Source organism: Anomalospiza imberbis, chromosome 1 (genome assembly GCF_031753505.1).
Source record: "Anomalospiza imberbis isolate Cuckoo-Finch-1a 21T00152 chromosome 1, ASM3175350v1, whole genome shotgun sequence".
Lineage (NCBI taxonomy): Eukaryota > Metazoa > Chordata > Aves > Passeriformes > Viduidae > Anomalospiza > Anomalospiza imberbis.
Window position 1 is genome coordinate 130,973,899 of NC_089681.1, and position 26,246 is coordinate 131,000,144.

The following is a 26,246-nucleotide window of genomic DNA, read 5'->3' on the forward strand; positions in this document are numbered from 1 at the left end:
GAAAGCTTCATTTATTCAGTTCAAATTTATTTAGATTAATATACAAGCTAAGAATAGATTACATATGTAAATACCCTTTACAGTCAAACAGCTTATGCTTAAAAGATATTACTGTCAGACCTCATAATGAGGAGTTAGTACTGCATTTTTCTCAACAGAGTTAGTTCATAAGCTACTGAAGAGTTAAGTATTAGTGGGAATTATTTTGAATATTCTAGATCCCATATTTTTCTACCATTGCTCTTGCTTTAGAGATATAGGCATTCATGGCATCCTCCTTTGATAAACCTGCAAAGGAAAGTAGGAGTCATTATCTTTCCTCATTTGTCATCCTATAAACTTGACTACAGGATGTAAATTTAATTGGTGTAGCACCTTTTTTCAGGTTCCATGCCTCCCATTTGGCTTTGCCTTTCAAATCTAGCATTCCTGGACATTCTGCCAAAATAAATGCATAGCTTTGGTTATCATGCAGATTTACATAATATTAGATTGAATTTATCAAGATATGTGAGTAAATGTGAAGTATATATAGTAATACCAATATTAATATCTCCAACAGTAGCCTGTTTGTAGAATCCATATAGTTCCTTCAGTTCTTCATCAGTCGGTCTTGTTTTTAATTTTTTTACATCTTCTGCAGCACCATCAAAGTCAGCCTGATGAAAGAACAGAAAGGGTTCTCCTCTCAAGAGGTGTTTTTAAAACATGAGTTATAAGACACACAGTAGTATCATTAGATTTTCTCAATGACTCACTTGAGTTTAGCAATCAGACAAGGCTTTTTCCTATGAAAGAAGCTTCATAAATGTACATTGTTAGAAAGGGATATAGACTTGATGGCTGATAGGGGCAACCTCCACAATTTATGTGGTGTATATGTCTTTTACAGTCATGCTGCAGGTATGAAGCCATTCACTGAACTTTACATCTCACAGTAATATCTGAATTGTTTTGACCCTGCCTACACTGTGTTGGCTCAAGTAGGTGGAGCTCAAATCCCTTCTGAGTGGTACTGCCCAATTCACCCTCCATTTCCTCTGCTCTGCTGACAGGGAAGTAGGTGACCAACAGCTGACACAGAGGTACCTCATGGAGATGAGCTACTGCCAGGACCACCTTCCACAGCTATCTCTGAAACACAGGAGAGCACCAGAGTAAAGTGTACATTTACTCCTTTCATCACTGTGAATCACACAGTCACATCAACCTGAGGCTGTAGCCATTCTCGCTATAAAGCAGGTCTCAGGCTAAGGTTTGGAGTTCTGTTTCATGCCCAGAACATTTCAGAGAGAGATAGATTTTGTATAGTGACTACAGACCCATCAGGTCACCACACTACTCTAATGCAGAGTGATACAAGCACTTTAACATGCTATATGCTGGTTTCAACAATTATTTTAGCTTTTGAGTTGGATCTGCATTAACAGAAGCACAGTATATATATCCTGCACAAATATTTAATATGTACAAAACCAGCTGTATTGTTTTTGAATGACCTGGTTTTTGGTAGTTGGGGCAGCGGGGTTACAAGGGTAGCTTCTGTGAGAAGCTACCAGAATCTTTCACCATGTCCAGCAGAGCCAATTCCTGGTGGCTCCAAAGATGGATGTGCCACTGGGCAAGGCCAAGCTGATTAGAAATGGTGGTAACACCTCTGTGGTAACAGATTTAAGAAGGAAAATAAACAAGAAATGGTTGTGCAGTTGTAACTACGGCCAGAGAAGAGCAGAGCGAGACCTTGAGCGAAACAGCCCTGCAGACAGCGAGGTCAGTGCAGGAGGGGCAGGAGGTGCTCCAGGCGCTGGAGCCGACATTCCCCTCGGGCCGTGGTGCCGCCATGGTGAGGCAGCTGTGGCCCTGCAGCCCATGGAGAGCCATGGCGATGCAGGGATCCACCACAGCCCGTGGAGCGGCCCCAGGCCGGAGCACGTGGATGCCTGGGAGGAGGCTGTGATCCTGTGGGAGACCCGTGGAGAGGGGCCCTGCTCCCAGGCTGGAGCAGCCTGACCTTGGAGGGCTGCACCCCGTGGAGGAGTGACCCGCACTGCAGCAGTCTGGGGAGGACTGTTCCCCATGGGAGGGACTCGCGTGTCAGCAGCTCACGGGGAGCTGCTGCTCGTGAGATGAGCTCACGTTGGAGAGGTTCACAGAGAACTGCCTCCCGTGCCACCCCACGGTGCAACGGGAACGACTCCTGTCCTGGAGCATCAGGAGAAGCCTTGGGTGATGAACTGACCATAACCCCCATTCCCTGTCCCCTTGCACTGCTGGGGTAGGGGGTAGAGCTGAGAAGGCAGGATGGTGTTTATAAGGGCTTATCTAACTTCTCATTGTCCTGCTCTGATTTTGTTAGAAATAAATTCACTTGAGCCTGTTTTGTCCTCAATGGCATTTGATGAGCAATCTCTCTCTCCTGGTCCTTATCTCACCTCATGAACCCTTTGTTAAATTTTCTCTCCTCTGTCCAGCTGCAGAAGAGTGAGTGAGTGGCTGTGGTGGGTGCCTAGCATCTGGCCAGCATCCACACACTACTTCAGCTTAAAAGTTTGTGTAAAAGTCAGCAATGATTTCAGCATGAGTACTGCAGCTCTGGTAAACAGATCACTGAGATCCTGGCATTACCTCAGAAGTCCACACTGTGCTTCTTTATACCACCTTTAGTTACAGGAAAGATTTTTTTTTTAAAGAAAACCTAATGCATGTTTATCTCCTTAATTGATGCCTTTTTCCTTGGCAAGTGACTGTGCAGGGTGCACCAGGTGATGGAAATAAGCAAATATGAATGAGAGCTAGGTTCACTACAGCCTTCTGTATTTAAACAGAGAGAAAGTACAAGAGATAGGTTATTTCTTTTTTTTTTTTTTTAATTTAAGAAGGAAAAATGAGTAGTAATTTAATTAGAGAGTGATGTTCAAGCATCTTTCCTCACAGAAAGGGCCCTCCCTGGAATCATGAAACTACATACTCATTGATGAAAGGACACACCAGCTGGTGGCTGCATTGAGGCAGGGGCAGCAGGCAAAATAGGGTAAGGACAGGTAGCTGAGTGCAGTGCAGCTTCCTGCACAGAACCTTGGCCACTCTACCACCATGTGAGCCACCTCTGCCTCCTGAGGTGGAATTCACTTTCTGTTTTGGTCTGGAAATTTAGTGTGGCTAATGAGATTCGCCAGATACAAACTTCTGAAGAATTTCTAATTTTTTGCAAATTTTAAATTGTTATATGAAATAAATAATCTTCCAACTCAGTGAGAACCTCAGTGCTTGCATAACTGACAAGCAAAAGTATCTGGGAGATTCCCACCAAGGCCTCCCCGAACCAAATGCCCAGTAGTGGATGGAGGAGTACAGAGAAGAATTGCTGTGCTACAATTGCTAATGACTGTTTTAGTTTGAGAAGTGCTGCTGTTTTATTTTGAATATAAGAATTATTTTGAGAATTAGACAGATTCCAAGTGCCATTTGTCTTCTTAAAGGTCTGCCACTTTGTCATTCAATAAAGTATATGATTTGGCAGTTTCTGCAATAAATTCTATATTAAATTACTTCCAAATTATATTCTTAAATCTAAAACTTTATATTCTAAAACATGTAATTACTTATGTAGTTTGTTCCTGTTTTAATAAAATTAATTTTCAATGTTACTAAGATGCAAATATACCATAGAACCATAGAAAATATGAAGCTTTAAGTCCAACTTTTTGTGTCTTATTTCTTTTAAGAACACTGTAGATTTTTTTTTTTTTACAAACCAAGCATTTAAGAGTGCTGCAAAACAAATACAGGATTTTTCTAGAATAAAAAACCAAAAGGCTCAGAATACATTCATATGCTATGTATATATGTTACTTGCAATTTAGATAAACCAAAATTGTGTGCTCTAGACTACATATAAAAGCTGAATCAATAATATTGAAATGGCCTAACAGAATGCCTTCTCAGCTTTTTTTTTTTTTTTTTTTGGTAATATTAATATTTGCTTTTATGAAAGTCTTGAAATTTTAATTTTTATTCTTATGCTGTATTGTCTCTTGGTCTCCTCCTGCACAGCAACTGGATTTGCTACAACCACCTGAAATGCTTCAAGCAGTTCAGATGTTAAACGCAGTTTTAATTTTTCATCAAAAATTGCTGAGGGCCATAGTAAGTAAGTAAGTAAATAACCCTATTCTTCCTTTCAGCAGCAAACCCAAAATGGTGAACCCATGTGTTTGGGGCCAGGAAGTCACATCAGCACAAGCAGAGAATTTGGGGTTTGGGGCAGAAGCACCTTGCCCTGTATCTTAGGCACAGTATGAGTGCCTTCAACCTCGGAGCAGGGAGGGGACAGACACACTGCCACAAGCAGGAGTCTGAACTCACAGTCCCTGTGAGACTGCTCATAGGGCTTTATTTGACAGGCGCCTTATCCTTCCATGAAAACAGGCCTGTTCCACTTTGTGCGCACCTCGGGGAAGAGGCAAGGACATGGTGATTGCCCAGGAACTCACACATTCTGAATTTACATCCCAGCCTACCCCTGAGTCACTCCAGCCGTTCTGCTGCTGTGCAGTGTTCCAGGCACTGCAGCATTAGGATATGAGGGAGTTTTGTACTAAGGTAGCAAGGCAAGTCTAATTACACAAAAACTTCTATGCACTAACAACAGTATTTTTAGTAGATGTACAGCATTTATAATGGAGAAGAATTTAACAAGGGGAAACAAAATTAGCAATGCAAACTACCTTACCAAGGAATTAAAAATAGTTGTTCAAAGAAACTGGAACTGTACATATTTGATGCTCCTCAAAGCAAAGCATTTAAAATCCCACTATTGGTACAGATGTATAAAAGGAATGGACATTCACTTACGAAAATAAATGTGATGACCTATCATTCAAGGTTTTTTTTAATAGGTACAATTTTATTAAAATAAATATTTCATTATTAATACAAATATCAGAAATGTGACATTCTTGACTATAACTATGACTGACTCCTTCATCACAGATATCTCTTATATATTATCCACACACGTGCAAACAAAAGCAGGACTCTGTTAACTGTAAGACTTAAAATTGGTATAAATAATAAACCATAACTAGGTTGCCACATTGTTTAAAGCTTAAATAACTTACTGCTGCAGGTGAGCTTCTGCCAGCACTGATGTACAAGGATCATTCAAATCTGTGGAAATCTTTCACCAGTCTGGAATTGTTTTCTGATCTAAACTGCTGTCCTGGTTTTGTCTGGGGAATAGTTAATTTTCTCCCTAGTACCTGGTACAGGGCAGTGTTTTGGATGCAGGATGTGAATAATGTTGATAACACACTGATGTTTTGGTTGCTGCTGAGTAGTGCTTGCACTGAGCCAAAGACTTTTCAGTATCTCGCTCTCTGAACATGAGGAGCTACACAGGAATCTGGGGAAGGGACAAGGACACCTCTGGGACAACTGACCAAACTGGCCAAAGGGATATTCCACACCAGGGAACATCCATGCCCCCAGTGTAGAAACTGGGAGGAGATGGCCAAAAGGACTGATTGCTGCTCAGGGATGGGCTCAGTCTTGGTCAGTGGGTAGTGAGCAATCATATTGTGCATCACTTGCTTCTCCTGGGTTTAATTGCACATGCACACTCTCCCTCTCTCTTCTCTCACTACTACTATCATAGTATTATATTTTACTTAAAAAAAAAAAAAATAAACTATTCTTATCTCAGCCCGTAAGTTTTTGCCTCCTCCCCCTTCTCTCCACTGCTGATTCTCCTCCCCATCCCACTGTAGGTGAAGCAGGTGAGCAAGTGATTGCATGGTACTTATTTGGTACTTATTTGTTGGGTAGTGTTAAACCATAACAGCTTCACAGTAAGAATGAACCAGAAGCCCTGTTCAATTGTACAAGACAAAAGATAAAAAAATAAGTTAAGGAAACCATTATGTTAATAACCTTATTTTCCTATAATTTTATTCTATTTGCATCTATAGGCAAGTTTCACAAGAGAGTTTAAAGATTTGCAAAGGCATATCTTACAGAGCAAGAAAGGTGCAGAAATGCAATCTAAATACTAAACTTTTTGTTCTTTATCTCCCTCCAGCCAATCATTCTACACAGATTGTTGCTTAGGATTTTCCTGCTTACACAACATGCTTATGAGCAGCCTGTAAAAATATAGTTTCTTTTAATCATGTGCTGATAAAATTCCCTTTAACTCCTCAAATAAAAGGCATAAAAATATATACAGACATAAACATACACATCTGCCTTAAAGATAAAAGCACAACTTATCAAGATTATTACCAGACACTGTCTTTTGGCAAAGAAAAAAGCTTGAATGAATTCTTCATTTACAGCAGAATATTTTACCTGTTTGCAAAACTTATAAATATTTTACAGCCTCACTAAAGAGCACATTATCTTATTAATTCATCCTCATTCCCATACAGGTAGATTCAGTAAATTTATGGATATGGTAGAGAACTGTCAACCAACAAACCAATGTGGACAGAGAAGTTCTATAATGTATAATGCAGAATGTGTACGGCATCTTAAAATTTCAACCACTGATTTTTATGTGAAAGTGTAACAGTATATAGCTATGGAACAGCATATCATACTGCATTCAGCTCTTTCTTATCATAATTTATGGCTCACTGCTTAATCATCAGGCTAAAAAATTCACTTTCTAGACTGAGTTCAAGGCAGAATTAAAAAAAATATAATTTCAGCAATTATTAATTAAGCAAAGGTGGCATTATTTTGGGATTAGGCAATTTTGACTCACTGAAGAAAGAGATTTCTTCTTAGCTGTAACACAGCACAATGAAACCTCTGTGCTATTCAGCATAATTGCAGCTCAGAAGAAAATTGCTAAGCTGCCGGCAGTGCACTCCCTGCATCTAGGTCACAGCATTGTGCTGCTCACTCTTTGCAAAATGCACACTAACTAAGCTGAGACAGACATAATGAGACACGGATAGAAGAGCTTGCAAATCTTGAAAGTGAAAGGGATAATAGGAAAGCCTAAAGAAGAAAATCAGCTTAATCTATCAGGACATGGCCAAGACAAGGGAAGTATTCATAGTTTCCCACAACGGTAGGAGGCTAAAAGCCAGCAATAATTTCCTCAACAGCTATTTAAAGCTACAATCAGAGAGTACGTAAAAGGAAGCTCTTTCTCTAGCCAGAAGTGGAAGTTCTCTCTCTAGCCAGAAGAAAGTAGAAGCTCTCCTACCATAACACAAACATATCAACATGTAGCAAAGATCCATCCAAAGATGCATACACCCTAAAAATTACACACAACTTCCTTAAAAATTATTTACGCTTCCCAAATGCACATATAACACTGCCTCAGTGTTAGAAGTTTCCCTCCTCCTTTAACAGCTCCAAGCAACCACCTAGATCCTAAAAACATAAATATGTACCTGCCTTTCCATGTCTAAATCAGTCCTAGCAAACTCAGATGTATACCTGAAGAAACATAATTCATGCATACCCTGAACAGGTAAAATTACATGACCCATTAAAAAAAAAATCCAAAATATTACATGACCCATGAAATAGTTCAAATTAACCAGCTTGCATCCTCCGCTTGTGAAAAGTAATGCACTATTTAACCTCCAAGGGTTTAGGCAGATTTCCCTTGACACAAGGGAACTCTGATTTTGCTGTAAAAATCCTTATGCGGAAGAAATACCACAGTCTCCAGCATGGCATTACACAGATGCACAGCGCATCCCTCTCCTCTCGCCTCTGTCTCCCCAGATGCAGAAGTGCGTACCTGAAGAGTCATGATGCTGCGGGGATGCGCAGGGAACGGCCTCGCTCCTTCTCCGGCGGGGACGCGGCGCGACTGCCAGTCGGCTCCGGTGGCGCTGGACGGTGCCCGTGACCTCAGCTCGGCAGCGGAGCAGCGCCGGCGGCACACAGGGACTGGCTGCCGCCGCGCCTCGGCACCCGCTGCGACAGCTGAGCGGCGACAGCGCCGGCAAGGGGCGGTGCGGGCACGGAGCACTAAGCCCCCAGTGCTGAAAGCCTGCGCTCCAGCCACACTAGTGAGGATTAGGCTGCCAGGTTGAGAGCACTGATACGGAAAGATTCCCAAGCCGTTTGTTTGACAAATTTCTTGAGTGATTTGAACTGCAATATGTCCAGTTATTGGAACTATTCCTTCTGCCGCAGTCCCTGCCCATCTCCATGTCCAGCCAACCTGGGACCTCGCACCCTTGAGCTGCAGCTCTGAAAAACACGTGGGTCATCCCTCACACGAGTGGCTACACAGACAAAATACACTGTGAACGCTGGTTTTTAATTTGGTCTACTAAGTACAGAATAAAATGAGTATTAAATTAATTGATAAACTACCCTACAAATGTAACCACAGAAGAAAAAAACTCCATCCCTCTTGTATCAATTAATTATTTATATTGTTTATATTCATGCCTCTATACATTTATGTACATCATCTATGGTAGGTACTTCTGCATTTTTTAACTCGCTAACTTCCATAAAACCATGCCAAAAAACTAATTAGAGGGGAAACAAATCCAGTTTAAATTAAGTCAGCAATTAACAACAAAACAATCCAAGTAAATTTAAGTAAATAGGAGACTTAAAAAAAAAATTGAAAACATCTCTGAAGCACCGGTGCCCTAGTGAAGAAGCTCTGCTCTTTCAGGGCCAAGAAGCTGTGCTTAACCATGCTGTGCACTACGGTGGATGTGGAAAATGAACGCACTTGTGGAGATTTGTTAAAGGCTGAAGCAGATTGCAGGAACACTGAATGGAACCAGTCCTTAACTGTCACCCTGGTCACAGAACACCACGTCCGTGCACAGCACGGCGCACACTGCACTGCAGAGGGACACGCCCCTGGCTGTCAAGTTCCTATGAAGCACCTGGTGACTGCGTTAGCTGACATGCGACTAAGCAGGTCTGCCATCGCCTGTGCGCCAGGTTTCGGGAGCGTTCGAGCCCTGGGAACGCCAGTGGTGAGCCTACCTGCCAAGGGCAGGCCCCCGGCACCAGCGCTTTGTGGCGGCTTTGCACTAACGCTACGGCCGCTTCGCGACGCGGCCTTGAGCGCAGCGCGGGCACCGCCCGCCGAGCCGGCCCAGCGGGACGCGCCCGAGCGGCCCCCACGCCGCTCCTGCTCAGCCCGCTCCAGACCGCGCTCCTGCTCAGCCCGCTCCAGACACCGCCCCTGCTCAGCCCGCTCCAGACCCCGGCCCTGCTGAGCCCGCTCCAGACACAGCCCCTGCTCAGCCCGCTCCAGACCCCGCTCAGCCCGCTCCAGACTCCAGCCCTGCTCAGCCCACTCCAGACCCCGGCCCTGCTCAGCCCGCTCCAAACACCGCCCCTGCTCAGCCCGCTCCAGACCCCGGCCCTGCTCAGCCCGCTCCAGACCCCGCCCCTGCTCAGCCCGCTCCAGACCCCGCCCCTGCTCATCCCGCTCCAGACCCCGCCCCTGCTCAGCCCGCTCCAAACACCGCCCCTGCTCAGCCCGCTCCAAACACCGCCCCTGCTCAGCCCGCTCCAAACACCGCCCCTGCTCAGCCCGCTCCAAACACCGCCCCTGCTCAGCCCGCTCCAGACCCCGCCCTGCTCATCCCGCTCCAGACACCGCCCTGCTCAGCCCGCTCCAAACACCGCCCCTGCTCAGCCCGCTCCAGACCCCGCCCTGCTCATCCCGCTCCAGACACCGCCCTGCTCAGCCCGCTCCAAACACCGCCCCTGCTCAGCCCGCTCCAGACCCCGCCCCGCCGCGGCCGGGGGTGGAGCGAGGCCCGGGGCGGAGCAGGGCCGGGCTGCGTCCTGCAGCGTGTGCCTGGAGCACGGGACGGCGGAGGTAGGGCTTTGTGCCGGCGGGCGCGGGGCGGGTGCGGCCTGGGCCCCGCGGTCGGGCAGCCGGAGGCCGCTCCGCTCCCGGGGCCGTCTGGGCCCGGGCCGGCCCGCAGTGCTTGGCGGGCGAGGGGCTGCCACCCGGGATGCGGCGGCCCGGGGAGAGGGTGCTGCGGTCCTGGCGGAGCCCTCGCCAAAGGGGACCTGGCGGCGGCCGCAGTGCGTTGTGCTGGGGCCGTGCTTAGCCCGCGTTTCCCTGTTGCCAGGAGCTGGAGGAGCCCACGGAGCGCTCTGCGGCGCACGCGGCTGGGGCGGATCCTGGCGGAGGTGGACGTGCGCGGCGTCGGTCCCATCTCTTCCGCCGGAAGCGAGGGGGTCGCGACCGCGGTGCGAGGTGGAGAGCTGTGTTCGTTTGTTCACTCGTTGCTCTGTTTCCTTATTCCTGCACGCATGTTTTCCTCAGGGGTGCCCAGTTTGAAAAGAAAAATGTAATCTTTGGACTGTGAACATGTTCTATGGTTTTTTTGTACGTGTCTGTTGCTGATTTTGCTTGTCAAAGGTCATCAGCTCATCCCTAATTGAAACCTTTTAAAGGGGATAACGCAGAGCTCATTTTTTTAAAACTATCAGAAGCTTCCATTCTAACTCAGTCACACGTAAGAATTCTTGTGGTCATTTCAATTTTTTACTTGTGTTCACTTTTTGGTTGTTGCTATTGTGATGGTAAGCAAAAGGGATTAGGTAACTGCACAGATGATTGCTCCATGAAGGACTAATAGGTGAAGTCGGTACATCTTTATTCTTACATCTCAGATGCAGCCATTCTGGTTGCTTGGGAGCTGAGGGGAATGCCAGCCCTGTCCTCCCCAGGTGGTTTCTCCGGTTTCCACTGTTGCAGGCAGATAAGATAACTGGGTTGGATGGACCATCACCGAGGTGGCCCAGGGTATTTCACAGATTATTCTGAGAGTACTCAAGAGTGCCACGGTGTTTTTTTATGTATTTTGGAATTCTCCGTTTTACTGTTCTCTGAAAACTTTAGTGGTTTTGACATTCATTTTGGGTAGCAGTTCACATTGCATTGATACAGTTCTGTTCAAGGTGGAATCACAGACCACTTTGAGTTGGACAGAATTCACAAGGATCATCAAATCCAACTCCTGGCCTTTCCAGTCCAACTCATGGACGGACCCCAGAATCACACCATGTGCATCTTTCTCCTCCAGACAAGCGTTTAACTGAGTGAAAAATAATGGATAGATAGATGTTGCTTGATGGCAGCACACTTGGGTCAAGATGGTATTTGTCTTTTTTTATCAAGGTGGCACACTACCAGTACACAACGAACTGGTATGGCTAGCAAAATGGTATCTTTTGGGTGGCAGCTTTTAGGTGTTCATGAGCTGTACATAAATGAAATCTGTACACCTGCTTGGGTAACTAGGAAACCTAGGAGGGAGTCCTGTCATGCTTCCCCTGATAAGAAACCTGAGCTGTGCTTATTCTGTGAGTTTGCTTGTGCAACGATGAAGATGGCACTAGTTCCCAAGCAGAAGCATGGGTGCTTTGCAGTTTACCAGGGACTATCATCAGGCTTGACCTCATGTCTTCACTGCTACTCTGGACTAGATCAATCAGAGCAAGAACAATTACACTTTCTCCACTCCTGTTCAGTTTTTCTCACCCCTGAAGGCATTGTCCAGGTGACACAAAAGACCCCTTCTGAACTTTTGGAGGCTTGTAGGGAATTGCCTTCCTTCCCTGTTAAAGTCTGTAAGTTTTTATCACACCTTCCAAATACAGAAAAACACAAAGGCATGGACTAAAGATTGAAAAAACAAATTTATAAAAATCCCTAAATAAATGTAGGAACTTGTTTCATCTTGTTATTCAGTTTCTGCTTTTTATTTTACCTCCCGTGTCACACGGGGCAATGCAGCTGTGCAACAGTGAAAATGGAGTGGTCCTTCAACCTGTGATTCTGGGGATGGGTTGTTGTTTGATTTGACTTGTGGGGTTTTTTTTACATCTATAATACCTCCACCAGCTGCTTTTGTTTAGCTTTAGAAGAGTCTGTTCTCACTGCTGTTGCCATACTGTCCTGTCCAGCTTTTTAAAATTTATTTAAAAAAACCCATCTCCACACCTGCCCTTTGGAAAATGTGTGAAGGATTGGTGCCCTGAGGAGGTTGATAGATGCCAGTATCACTGACATACAGTGTTTTTCTTCTGCATTCCCAGAAGAAGCTTCTGGTAACAATGTCCACAGCAGACAGTACAGTATTTGAACTAATGTCTTGCTCTTTCTTCCTAGAGTGACAAAACACAGAACCACCTCAGGATGTCTGTAATTCAGCAAGGGACAGCAACACTTCGGAAAGCAAAGAAAACCACTGTAAAAACGTGTCTAGATAACCCCTTTGTTTTCCAATGGAAAACCATAGAAGGAGAAGATATGCATTTTATACTAGAGACCTTAGAAGAAAGGATTAAACATATTGGACTTAAAAAGATTGAGAGTCCAAGGAGGAAAAAACGTTCCCTTACAAAAAAACAAACAGAAAGAAAGTGTGATGCTGGCACCAATGAATTCCCTAAAGAGGAAGCAGAAAGCTACCAACAAAAACCAGGATGGACTGACATAAGTATCCGAAGACAGCTTGCTATTGGAGTTAATGAAGTTACAAAAGCATTGGAAAAAAATGAACTTCTTCTCTTGCTGGTGTGCAAGTCTGCCAAACCTGCCATGATCACGTCGCACCTGATCGAGCTGAGCGCGAGCCGCGCCACGCCGGCAGGGCAGGTGCCACGGCTCAGCGAGACCGTCGCGCCCCTTCTTGGCTTAACGTCCATTTTAGCACTGGGCTTCAAAAAGCAGTCTGACAAATTCACTGAAGCAATAGCAGCAATAGTTCCAAAGATACCAGCTTTGGAAGTGCCGTGGTTTCAGTACAGAACTGAAGAATCCATGGCTTATGCAGATACAGATTCTTCAGAAAATCTGGAACCCGAAGAGCTTGCAGAGGTGCTGGGGGATAAGCTCACAAGTCAGAAGCGGAAGCATACGGAAAGCAATTGGCCTGATCTTTCAAATGTAATTTTGCAGCCTTTGAAAATCAAGAAACTTGTCCCAAATCCCAATAAGATAAAGAAACCACCTCGCAAAAAGAAAAAGGCTTTTTCAGCATAACTGAGTTTGGTTCTTTCTATTAAACAGATTTTTAAATGCAGGATGGAGTACAGTTCTAACAGTTCTTTTAGGCTTTACAGTGTAAAGGTCTTGAGTACAAGGTGAACTTCATGCTGTATTTGACTGAGGTACTTTCTGCTTTAATAAAAAATATTGCTCAGACTTGAGTGTTAGTCTTTACTGGGGGTAAGTATTTTCATTTGCAGCTGGAGATCAGAGTTAAAGCTGGTAATGAACATGCCAAAGTAATTTTAAGACATAATTTATACTTCTTTGGAATGAATACAAAGCATTAAATGAACTTTTTACACAGATGAACATGCTTTAAGCAAAAGAGATTTAAGTATAATTACTCAAAAAAAAAAAATACCAAAAGTGAAAGTTTATTTAAACAAAGGTCCATGCCAGTAAAACTCTTTTAAAGCTGGATTCAAGTAGATAGCACAGGCAGACTTCCCTTTTGAACTCTTATTATAGTTTTTTCTGCTGAACAACTTGTTTCGATCACAAATGTATGCAGACTTGGGTTCCACCTGATACCTGGTAAATGGCATGCTGAAGGAAAAGCTATTTCCAAATACAAAACCAAATTACTACTGCTGCAGTTTAAAAAAAATATTTCCATATGCAAACTATTAACACATATCCTGTGAGAAAATGTAAACCTAAACTCCATTAGATCTCTAAATGAAATCTAAAATTATTTCCCAGGAAATTGACATAAGCCATATACTGTTTTATGTAAAGTAGATGAGAACTGTTACTGCTACAAGACTGAAAATGTATCATGTAATTTCTGAGTTTCCTTTAATTTTACTGGGGACTATGAAACATTTCCTAGTGAGGGAGCTGGGTTGTAGGAAGGAAGGGAAATAGCACTGCAATTCAGGCAATCAACAGCCTAGGAATTTACTTGTAGAAGAAAGCATAAAATACCTTAACTGAGTTGACTTTTGTTGTTCCTTAAAAGGTAAAATTTACATGTATTTTTCAGAGATTTGCTAATCCAGATTTCCACTGCCATCCAATAGCTCATCTGTATTTTGAATTTATTTAGAGATTACTTCAGTTCATAATACCAACTACGAAGGCAGGCAGTAGCAATGAGCAGTGATTCTGTAGTCATGATGCTTCCTTGAAGTTTAAACACAGCATTTAATGCTACAAATTGTTTCCATGTCTGAGGGTGCAAGAAGAGGTGAGATTTCTTTGCCTTGCTTCATAGTCCTTTATACACATCCTTTTTTTTGGATTTCTGAGTGCATAAAACTTGGAAGGCATGCTAGCACTAGTGTGTTTCATTCCCAGGCTGGCTAACCTTAGCGTTAAGAACTGTAGCATTTAGCATAAGGATTAGCTTTGGTAAAAAGCATAAGCACAGCAATCATCTTTCAAGCACTTCACTGCTTGCCCAGGTCTATCTCTGTCTTCAGGGATTCGGGTTCCCTCGGCAGAGAGCAGTTACTTTGAGAAAGAAATAAGATGTTTAAAAAGCCAGGTGGGAAAGGTGGTAGAGCAAGCTTTACATTTGCCAATCCTTTGCAAACACCTATTAGGTTCTGAGGAGTCTTACCTTCATAGCAGGACTAATGCACACAGGCTCAACCTTAGAAACATGAGACAGGTCTCTCCTACTGAGCTCCTGGCAGTGGCCCCACACAGATAGTCACCTTTTGTTTAGTTCGTGCTTAGGAAGTCAAAGTGAGTTGCCACAATTTTCACCTCCAGAGTCTTATTAAGTGGATGCAAACTGAACACCTTCAAGATTCAAGTCCTCTTGATGCTGTGATACTTCAGCAAAACACTACAGGTGAAGAGCACTCAACAGGAACAGAAGAGGCCATGCTTAACACAAGTCCATGAACAGAACTCTTCGAGAGCTGCCCCAACACTCAGGCTTAGATGCCTGCTTCCCTCATGCTCTGGCTGATAAATTTTCTCTCTCAGCTACAGTGCTGCACAGCTTCTACAGGAACATGTCTCTGCCCTCCAGCCCCCCAGTGAACATGCAGAGGGAGCCAGACATGACAGAAGTTTATCCCCTGGATTCAGAAGCAAATGGCACTATTTTACTAGAAGAGAGCACAAGACTGGCCACGCTCCTTCCTTCATGTGCCCTAACCTGAAGATTTAGGCAAAAGCCAGGCTGCAGGAAAGTCACGTTCAAGTCTGTCTTCTACCTGGACATACCTGGTCCTATCATGGCCTCAGTTTTACAAAGGACAATACTTGGGAGGATCTGCCTTCTGATTTCAGAGGAGAAAAGAAATCATCTGCCTAACATTTCTTCCACTCACAATTTTTTGAGAGGAAGGAAGGAAGGCAGAGAACATGAACACATCCTTCACCAGCGCTGTGATCACCTGAGCTGTCTCAGCAAGGAAGTATCTTAGCCATGCGGACAGAGCTATGCCCTGCTGTCCCACCTCACCTCAGGCAGCCCTGAGAGAGGACTGCTGAGGCTCTGCCTTTAAGAGCTGAAGCAGAACACATTGAGCTCCTTGGTGAACCTCATTCCAGAATGCTCTATGAAAATGCCTGCCAAGGAGGCAACATCTTGTCTTTTAGGAGTTAAAAATGTCTTTGCTGGGGTCAAGATTAAATCCTTGTTACTTCAGGTATCACTACCATCAGTTACGTTTTCAGGCACTTAATTCTGCTCAGGCCTCAGAGTCCAAGCTGTCTCTGCACCACCTGTTCTGACTGCTACTAGTAGGGAGGTATCAAGAGTGGCCAGAGATGTAAAGCCCAATTGCACCATGAGATCGCTTCTGAAGTCCTTTTAAACTCATGAGGTCCTGAGCTGGTGCACAACCAGGGGTCAAACAAACCACGTTCAGTCCCTTCCTTTGTTCGAAGGAGGTTGAATGCTTTAATCACCTATAATGCAGTAAGGGAAAGTATTTATCACTGTTTCTAGGGCAGAATCCTCTCACCACAATTCAACAAGAAAAAGAAACCAAACCACAAACCATTCACACAGTGGAAAACGAGCGGGAAGAAAGAAAAACCCCACTGCTACAAAGTAGTGGGTAGGGCTAACAGTTATGAAGAACAGACAAATTTATCTTCATGTACAGAATTAAACTTCCAGCAAAATCTGCTGTCAGAATTACAGGCATGTTTAAAAGGAAAGTTAGACATTTGCATTTCATGAGATATTCAAGTCACATTCAAAAGATGCTCACAGCACAGAGGCTTCACTACCACAATTTGGCACTTTCAGCTAGAACAGTTTCTTAACACAGATTTTCTCAGTGCTCACGATTTTGCAGCATCCATGAGCTGAAAGAACTGCTGTCATCTCTAGCTATGACATATATGCTGGAATGCATATAAAGTGCTTCAGAAGCCACTCCCATTGCCGAGCATTCATGAGGGAATTAAAACAGCTCCACCCAACAACAAAGATCAGCCCTCCTACATTTCAGGAAGTGTAGTACAGAGACTTCCAAGGACTGAGGGCAGAGCATTTCTCCTTTGCTTACCAGCCACATATATAGCAAAACTTCTTGTTCCAAAGTCAGGATAAAAACACTACCAGGAACAATTTATGAATACATATTTACACAAGGTACTTTTCATTAGAATTACAGACTTCATAGGAAATAAAAGTAGACAAAGGAATATGTGCAATTTCGCAGAAGCGTTGAAAACATTCAAACTATAAATATTCTGATAGCACTACTAAAATTCTTAGTTTTACACACAGGCTGATGTTACTCTACTGAGGAAAAACTAAGGTATTGTGCCACAACTGTAAATTAAGTACAGTAATGTATTCTCATTCTGGCAACACAGGTTACACCTGCACTGAACAGTGCGATACTGTTAAATCAATCCACTGATCTGTTGAAGATCAAAGTACAAATCTGTATTTTTATTGATTTGGCAGCGTTGCTTATGGAGAAACAAATGCACTAGTTAAACCAGTACACTGTCATACTGCTCCAGTTACAAAAACATCCAGGACTTTCATACAGCTACAAAGGTATCATACTTCATGATTTTCCCCCAAATGATGATATCCATGTTAAGTAAATAAGCAAAGATACTCCAGTTTGTATCCTTCATTCTGTTACACTGACATACTTACATCACCACTTAATAAATAGAAATGCAGCAGTTCATCCACATAATAGCAAATATTTTTGTACCCTAATCCACCACTGAAGTTCAGTTTGTACAAAACAGTCTTTTCTACAGAGTGGAAAAAAATACCTTCTTCTCATCCAGGTGCAAGCTAAGCTTTGAAACTTAAATGAATGTGCTTTTTATTCTTTTCATGGACAATAGAAGAGTTTCATGAACCGTCTGATCTATCTGAAAATGCATAAATTTGGTCACATGTGGATGTTTTCACTGATCAGATTTAATGGACTATTTCAGTATCACTGACGTTGTGCTTTTACTCCTCTTGAACAATACCATTTCAAGAGTTATGGAGATCAAATTAACTCAAACGATGACCTCAAGAGTTCTAGAAACATAAGCATTCTCATTGTAATACAAGACCAACCTAAAGGAAGAAGAAAAATATAGTATTTTAGTTCAAGTATGGCAGTAAATCTAAACATCAATAGTCTTCTGCATCTCAATTATGGATAATAAACAGGGCCAATTACATTATTTTTAAAACTTCTGCCCATTGTAGGGCCAGTGTAAATTAATGTACCATTACATCTAATGGAATTCAGGAACTCATTTTTCTCCCTTACCTTTTCAGATTCCATGCCTGGACATCTCCAGTTGTACAAGTAATACTGCAAGTTTCCATCTCCAATCCCAAACTTGAGTTTTTCCAGGAATGTTTTGTTTTCCATTAAGTCTAGTGCATTGAACACATCAAATCCTTTCTGGCAACAGCAAAACATTTTTAAAATTTTACTTCTGCAATTTTCGAATGACACAAAAATGATACTTTACACAGTGGCATACGGTATCCAAGAGACTTAGGCTAATTAAAAGGAAAAAATACAATGGAATAAATCTTGCCTTTTCATTAGGTACACACACAAAGACATTTTCTCTATAAAAACTAAAGTATAATGCACAACTGTGCTTGAAGATTAGCTGCAAAAGGGTATGAATTTTAAAGTCATTTTCAGGGCCTAATGTCTAAAGAGTCCCTAAAGCATTTTTCATTATTTTATCCTTACAGACATGCATTTTTACAGTGTTTTGACACATATAGCCTATTCTAGTTGAAGCTCAATAAATGCAGTTACTGTGTTTTTCAGCAATTTATCATTCTGTTAATGATAAACATATTTTTGTGATTTAGTCCTTTTCTGAAATGCCATTCTCTTTAGAATTCTAATCTTTAATGTGATTCTCCCTCCCTTACTTATGATGCACCCTCTATCAACTCCTCTTTTCATAAACATCCCAAATTCACCACAGAGACATTTTTTGTCTCAGAAGAGCCACACGGCTGAATCAGTCTCAAGAATTTCTTCTCCATCAACACATACTTAAATCCTTTCTCCTCACTGGGAACTCTTAAAAAGCAACCTAAACCCCAGATCTGGCAAGCCATTGCAGCACTAATCATCATGTATGAAGAGGTGAATTTGCTGGGGGGTGTGGATATGAAATCCATTTATTTGCAATTAACTACAAGGGAGTCTGACCTAAGCTCCTGGAGTCTTAACAGCACAAAGGTGCAGCCCTAGCAGGACATGATACACTTTTAAGACAAAAGGTACAAAACAATAATGCTCAATTACTTAAGCACAAGAACGTGGGGTAAGGAACATTCTTTACTCAGTAAAAATATTAGATTTTTTTTTTTCTTTTAAATGAGCATCACATATTAGGGAAAAAGGGGTTTGAAGAAAAAGAGCACTTAAGCTCTTCATCAGGACTATTTAACAGAAAGTTACACAAAAGTTACACAGCACAGACAGTGAGTTTAGTAAGGCTTCCCGCTACCTTACACAAAGATCATTTTGTGTGCAGATGACGCCACGCTAAATTAAATGTGCTGTGAAAAACACGCAGAAATAAGACAGATGAGGTGACAACATTTGACATTTGGCATTGAAAGTAAATTTTTAAATATTCCAAGTAAGTAAGTAACAGTAACAGCAATCTCAGAAGGCAGGAAGGGAAAAGGGGGAGAATAGAGACACGCTCTAGATACAAGCACACTAAACTGTGCAATTAAACACTCCAAACTCAAACAAAACTCTACAGATGTAGTTTTAATTCACTATCTAAATATCAGCAGATTAGTTTCAGGTTAATATCTTCTAAGAGGGATAAAAAGGTTTCTGTTTCAAGGTACTTTCTCCACAGCTCTGACAGACCACTTAGCCAGACTCAGAAGATAATTTCTTCCCTGTGTTCTAGATCTAGAAACTTTGTGTCAGCTTCAACAATAAAATATGCAGGGTTTTAGAGGGATTATCCTGATGCAAAATCTCACTCTCTCTCCATGCAGAATACATTGAACCTAAGTTAATAACTCCATATTTTGGGTTTTACTTTGAAGGTCAGGTGTTTTGTCCTGTAACTGCCAAACTAATTCTAAACTAATTTTATATAGTGTCATATGAAGATAAAAATAAACATTAGCTGACATGCAAACCCTAGAAGCAATTCGCTGAGCTGAATTTGTAGCTCCAAAACCAATGCTTTGGAGTTAAAGTACAGAAAGGAGACTGTGGTGGGCTGTCCCCAGACAAGAGCCAAACACCCACACAGCCTTTGGTTTACGCCCTCCCACAGGATGGGGAGAAACCAGAAAGAAGGCAAGACGTCTTGTGAATTGAAATAATGACAGTTTAATAGAGAAAGCAAAAGCTGAAGGCACAAGGGAAGCAAAAAGAAGAATTCATTCACTACTTCCCACTGCCAGACAGATGTCAAACCACTTTCTGGGAAGCAAGATCTCAGCATGCATGATTGTTAGGGAACATAAATGCTATCACCGGAAGCATTCTCCCTTCCTCCTCCTTTCCTTCAGCCTTTATTGTGGAGCAGAACATCATATGGTGTGTAACATCTCTTTGGTCAGTTGGGGTCACCTGTCCTGGCTATGTCCCTGCCCAACTTCTTGTCCACCCTCAGCCTCCTCGGTGCAGGGGAAAGAGAAAGCCTTGAGGCTGTGCAAGCAGTGTTCAGTAAGAACCAAAACACTGGTGTGTTATCAGCCCTGCTTCAGTGACAAAGTGCAGCACCATATGGGCTGCAAGGAACAAAGTTAACTCCACCCCAGCCAGACTCAGTATGTTTGTAAACAAAAGGCTGTGAATAGGACTGCATTATCATCTCTCTTCTGCTGCCTTACCTCTCCTCATAAAAAACTCAACTGTCAGATCTGTAACTATAATTAGGCATCTAGCCATGCATTACAGGGCCAGCAGGTACTTAAGAAATCCACAGGTGTCTAAATCCCAGTATTGCAAGGGATAGAAGATGATCCGCTCAAAAGGACAGAGCTGCATGGTCACACTGAGAGAGAAACGTATGCAGGGGAAGGTGCAAATCTTTGGGGTCAGACCCTGGAACTACCTCCTCACCTGCCCCACCCACAGCCTAGGGAATGGCCAGACACACAGCTCCCTGTGCCACACCTCTAACCCAGACTAACCTTTTTCCACCTTGACTTTTAAGAATAATTATCAGTATTTTTAGCCACTCCTGAAAATTATACTGGCTTCTCAAAGTCTGTCTCTGAACTTCCTTTTGGATCATTCTGGAGCCTGAATAATTGTATTTCCCATAACTATCCAGGAGTTTTCCCTGACAAATAGTTACTTAACTGCTTCTAGGTTAACAATGCTCAGCAACCAGTTCCCATCACAGATGGCAGCTCTGCTGCAGTGCTGCATGAACATGGCTGGGACAGACAGGCTGAAGATTGTGTGGCTGCTTTCATGCAGCCTGAAGTCTGAACAGATCCAGCCTTTGCAGACCATCACTGGCTTCGTCCGGAACCAACACAGAAACCCCTGGGGCAGGTGCAGGCAGCTCTGAGCATGGCCTGCCAAGGCACTCCCCAGGAGGCTGTAACACCACCAGCAGTGCGGCAAGGAGGAGCAGGAAACATGCAGCATGTTTTGTCTTACAGCTGCCTGTGCCCTGCAGCCTGCTGGGAATGGTGGCAGAGGCGGTGCTATGGACCAGATGAAGCTTGAGCAGCGCTTTGAACCACCCAGGGCAAACAGGTCTTTGCAAATTCAGAGTGCTGGTATGTGCCATTGGTGTTAGCACTGTTCTCCCATGAAACCCTAGTCTAAGAGCTGGGAGATAGCTTTTCATTAGACCTTATTAACTCTCAAAGTTCTTTGCTTTGAGAACTTCATTTATAGTCTCTTCCCTTCCATTCAACCAAACATCTATCAGTATAATTCCATACCTAAGGGTATACTTAAAAGCTACACCATGACATCATCTACAGAGCTTTACATGGAGCAACGGTAACATGATAAAGCTCACATAAATAAATTGTTACATATTTTAGGAATAAAAGGTATTTTTAAAAAGCAAAATGTATTTGATAGCGCTTATTAATTCATCTCCAAGGGAAATTATTTTAGTGATACTTTTCATTCTTCTGATACTTAGTGACGATGGTCATCAGTGTGCACTTGGGTATATCCACAGTTCAAGCTATTGCAAATACTTTATGCATTTGTCATTCCCCAGCATCACTCAAAGTAAAAAGGAAAAACAAGCATACTGCTTTAGATTTTTATATATATATATTGTATATGTCTCATCAACTGCACTCTTGCATGGATAAATTACTCCAGTTCTTACCTTGCCACTACTCCTAAGAATACTTTTGTGAATGAAGCAGAAAAAACTCAACCTACAACTTACCAATTTAGCTATAATGAGTGCATCATTCATTAAGTCCAACAGGGGAGTCTCTGTATGAATATTGTAAAAGGAATAGGCAGCTTTGAGGCTTTTATGAACAGGATGATGCATCACTGTTGAAGGTAATGTGTAGAAACTGAGGAAGTCTGTTAAAATACCATTTGAACCCTATAAAAAACCAAACCAAAACAAAAAAGTCCATTAATAAGTAATCAGTTACTGGTTAGGCTAATATGACAGTTCTACAGAGAGCAATAAATGCAACAAGGTTTATGTACTGTAAGTACTATGGTATGGCAGCTAGTCTTAGCTAAGATTTAAAGAAACAAACATTTAGATTTTTCTAGTCTATTACACCACTAACATTTTGACAAACAATTGTCAAAGCAGTAGTTTTCTATAGAGAAAGCTTACAAAGCACATTTTCATTGAAAGTATTGAAGTTTTTTTCTGACTGAACTAGTTTTTAATAAAATATTCTTTAAGTATTACCGATATTTTAAAAATCTGATGACATTCACACCAAATAATAATTTTCTTGTATTTCTAAAAACAGACAAAAAATATACTGTGCTGGTACTCAAAGCATATTAATAAAAACTCCCCAGAGTATCTCCAAGAAAATAAGGTAAAGGAGACACACAAATACTACTTCTTGCTTGTTTGCTTCATTTTTAATGACTAGTAGCCACTAATTAGAGTTCAATGAAGGACCTCACATGGCTCCTTAAATTAATTGTACTTCTACAGTAAAATGTAAAACAGTTGAACATACCACATGCAAAAAAGCTTTTGTCTTACAGCAGGTACAGATTCTATAGTAGAGTAATACTAACTACAAGGAACAGAAATGTTATTTAGTCAGTCACTAAATTCACTAAGGATGACAAAAATATTAACTCATACATTATACAAAGTATTTTAAGGTCTTAGATCTGCACGTTACAAAGATGACTTAAAAGGTCTGACAGTAGCTTCTCCAGGTCACACTGGTCTTAAAAAGATTTTAAGCACTAGCAAACATACACTTTGTATAGTAAAAAACTAGTCCAAGAGACAGCATAAAACAAGTAAGTGAAGACTGTGCTGTTTAGTTAATATGGCACTGTTAGTGTCACATTCATGCTAATCGTGGTGCTTGTGAACTCTCCTGTAGGCTTCAACTCACAAAGCAAGCCAAAAACCAAGTCAGGGAGCAGGGCAGAGGGCAGGGACAAGGAGTGGAGAAAGAAGGTGGGACTATAAATTAGACCATGGAAAAGTCCAATGAGCACTAGACCCCCTACAAAATAAGCAGAAAGCTAAGCTTGGACAATAAAAACTGATGGCTTTTATTTAGCTCTAGGTTTCCTAATTCAGCTGAGGCTCCTGCACAAATTCAGGTTACAGTTATGCTGACCTTCACAACCTAGGGCTTTTCTATGAGGAGAAGGTTTTTAGGGATGTTAGTCCTGATCATTTTAAAATAACATTATCACTTTAAGCAAAGTAATACACTGTCTAAATAAACTGTCTACAACTGATTTTTTATGAATTCAAAGGGAAGGGTCTCTTTCCACTAGCTTTAGTGCATCTATTCCAAACATGTCTGGGAGATTTCCAATCCAAATGCTAATCTATTCCTGCACTCCTTATTTTGAGAGAAGCATTATGACCAATTCTTTGGAGGGTGGGGGGGGTAGATATATGTGTGTGTGTGTGTGTGTGTGTATGTATCTGCAAATTCATACACACAAATACACACATTCTTTTACTGGAAAAAACACACTTTACTGAAGCAAACCATCAAAAAACATAGTTCCTCCAGCAGGTGCCTCTAAAATTAGTTTTTTTAAAACAGAATTTTGTAATGGTGTATGGCAGAAATGTGTACACCTGGGAGAATGACAGTCAATTCAAACCAAATCCTTATCTCAGTCATGGCATCATTTTTCCTTTTTTCTAGACAACGAGGTTTGAAGACCACTGCTTAGTATCATGTCATACCTCTGTAAAAAAGAATCAAGAAATGCAGGTGGAAAAGTTGATCTTAAAATATGTAGGGTTCTGTCAAGATAGTGATTATTTTCATATTCCAGAATTCTTCTTTAAGATATTCTAAGAGCACTGCAATTTATCACAGCCAAACATGTTCGTATTAAAAGAATGTAATACAAAGAACAAAGCTGGTACTCATGGTATCAAATTCTACCTATAATACACATATTTCATATTGCCTGCATTTCAAAAACTTGATGCTGATATGAACTAGTCTGGCACTCTGAGTGCAGAGTGCTCTGACTACTGAGTGACACTCACTCACATTAATATACGTTAGTGCATATTTTACCTCTACCACGTAAGTGTCAATAATATGATCCCGAGGCAGGAACCAGTGGGCCACCTCTTCTTCATCCATCACAGGAGCAAGATTAAACTGTTTCAAGTAAGTATTGATTAATTCTTGTACTGCTTTAGTATCTTTTTGTTCCATTGGTCTCAAACCTGAAGTCTTTGTGGCCTTAGTGTAAAAAAAGAAAAATAAATGTTAAGATGTTGAAAGGAAAACTGCACACACAGCAAAGGCTGAAAGTAGGTTGCAGAGTCACTCCACTTCCTATAATGCATTCATTATTAGCCTACTTTATCCCAGCCACCTAATTCATTATGCTATTTTATAAACAGCTTTCAATCAGAATTCCCTCTCTACTAATTATTGGGACAGTCTGGGCACTTCAATCTTTTAATTTCATTATTGAAACAGCTTCATTTCTCCTGAGGAAGACATACCAACTGCCTACACTTTGTGCAGTTTGTATTTTTTTTTTTTAGGTCAATCTATTTCTTATCTTCTTCTAAACTACCTGGGGCCCAGACATGGAAACAAAACAAAGAAGCTTGCATATCAGAAGTTACCTCAAGACAAGAACACATGCAATTAAAACTTACAGCAATTACAGTCAAGCTATACATCAATGTCAGCTGATTAAGTTTAATTATAAATTATTTAATGAAAAAGATTCTACCTATTTTTAGCATTTGTAAACTTCCTTGCTAACAACTTTCTATGCAGGCACAACTGCTATTCTGGTAAAAAGAAAGCTTCTCATAACTTACAGCTGCCTGAAATTAAAAACCTATTTTAACAAATATTTTTCTGACTTCAAACATCAGAAAAGGAAAGAATTACTTTCTAGTATTATGAAATTGTTGTTTAAACAAGCAAAAGGGATTTAAGCTTTCTTCCCATCTTTTGCCAGCCTTCCTGGATATTTCCTTTTAGGGAGGCTAATGCTTACTCTCTTCAGTGCTCATTTATCCTGCCTCCTCTGTCTGAGCTACATACTTGGGCACGTACCACATTAATCATAGCAAAGTTGATTGCAAGAGAAGCCAGGTAGAGACTTGATTACTGGAAGCCTGAAATTAGTGTAGCTGATTATGCTTTGCCCAAAAGGCATTATTCTGGGGGAGATGTTTATTCACACGCTCTGGGAGTCAGCAGCCAGATGAGAAATCAAGGCACATTTTGCCCCAGCTCTGGTGTGTGTGTTACATTTCAGCATTCCTGCTTTTCTAGGAAGCCTGGGACTATGGTTTGACTCCACAACAGCACATCATCTGGATTTTTAAATGACCTTATTCCAGAAGGGTGTACACTTGACATACAGGAAGGATGGAAGAAAAGCAGCTGGGGTGGAAGCTCTTTTTTCCCCCAGTAATACTCAGAATTGCCACCAGTAAGTGACTATTTGCAATCCCAGAGGTGAGGAAAGTGTACAGAACTGTGCTAAAATTTGTTTCTCTGGGTATGTAACCATACGACTGTCCAGCGTTAGGATCCCTGCTGGTCAGGAGAAGACAACAGAGACAAATATACGCCTGTCCTGACTCTAAATACTGACAAATTTTACGTCTTCCAGAAAACTCCTTGCTCAAGAGATTAAACACTTAGGAAAAGAAACTTTTTTTTAATCTATACATACATGCACAGCCTTTAGGGAGGGTGATATTTATTAATTACAGTATTTATTACACCTGAAAACCTTTCTAATTCAGGCTGTTTAAGTGATTATGAAGATTAATTCTCTTAAAGGGAGATGAGCTCCTAGTGGCAATGATATTCCAAGGACATTAAGAAAGGAGGTTAAAATGCAAGAAACAGTGTTTGGTGTGGAGGGACAGGATAGCATGGACTGAATGGACAAATTTGTTTGACAACAGTGTTTATAACTGCCTGAAACTGATGAAAACAACCCTCAACGGCACTTAATCCATTTCTCAGGAAAAAAAAAAGGCCTCCAAATAAATCTGAAGCACAAGATCTAAAGAGAAGTCATCAGAACAAGGATTAAATCTTCATTTTCCATTGAGAAGCTCCCAAATCCAACCTAAAAATAACAAAAATCCTGAGGTATAT

At 41.7% G+C, this 26,246-nt stretch overlaps 3 protein-coding genes across 4 annotated transcripts in view; 1 reads left to right on the forward strand and 2 right to left on the reverse strand.

Moving 5' to 3' along the window:
- Window positions 1–6: 6 nt before the first annotated feature.
- On the reverse strand, window positions 7–7,914 carry ACBD7 (acyl-CoA binding domain containing 7). The gene is made up of 4 exons (XM_068211986.1): window positions 7,766–7,914; window positions 542–659; window positions 376–438; window positions 7–288 (listed from the first exon to the last, which is right to left on the reverse strand). Exons 1-4 carry the CDS (start codon window positions 7,775–7,777, stop codon window positions 215–217), a joined length of 267 nt encoding a protein of 88 aa, XP_068068087.1. The 5' UTR covers window positions 7,778–7,914; the 3' UTR covers window positions 7–214.
- A 4,128-nt stretch (window positions 7,915–12,042) lies between these two features.
- Window positions 12,043–13,177, forward strand: RPP38 (ribonuclease P/MRP subunit p38). Its single transcript, XM_068212057.1, has one exon. It carries the CDS (start codon window positions 12,167–12,169, stop codon window positions 13,013–13,015), a length of 849 nt encoding a protein of 282 aa, XP_068068158.1. The 5' UTR covers window positions 12,043–12,166; the 3' UTR covers window positions 13,016–13,177.
- A 205-nt stretch (window positions 13,178–13,382) lies between these two features.
- The window catches only part of NMT2 (N-myristoyltransferase 2), a 34,809-nt gene continuing 21,945 nt past the window's right edge, over window positions 13,383–26,246 (reverse strand). For both annotated transcript variants that reach the window (XM_068212040.1, XM_068212047.1), the window contains 4 exons: window positions 24,177–24,347; window positions 21,848–22,015; window positions 17,734–17,871; window positions 13,383–17,534 (listed from right to left, as the gene is read on the reverse strand). In XM_068212040.1, the coding sequence (XP_068068141.1) occupies window positions 17,514–17,534; window positions 17,734–17,871; window positions 21,848–22,015; window positions 24,177–24,347 (498 nt within the window). In that variant the 3' untranslated portion in view covers window positions 13,383–17,513. The remainder of the gene's footprint in view (window positions 17,535–17,733; window positions 17,872–21,847; window positions 22,016–24,176; window positions 24,348–26,246) is intronic.

What these genes read in the sequence shown, in the direction of transcription:
- ACBD7 (XM_068211986.1), bottom strand. An exon ending in TGTTGGAGATATTAATATTG is followed by an intron (nt 439 to 541) that starts GTATTACTATAT and finishes TTATTTTGGCAG; the next exon opens with AATGTCCAGGAATGCTAGAT. An exon ending in GGCATGGAACCTGAAAAAAG is followed by an intron (nt 289 to 375) that starts GTGCTACACCAA and finishes TTTCCTTTGCAG; the next exon opens with GTTTATCAAAGGAGGATGCC.
- RPP38 (XM_068212057.1), top strand. Translation starts at nt 12,167, where the DNA reads ATGTCTGTAATTCAGCAAGGGACAGCAACACTTCGGAAAGCAAAGAAA.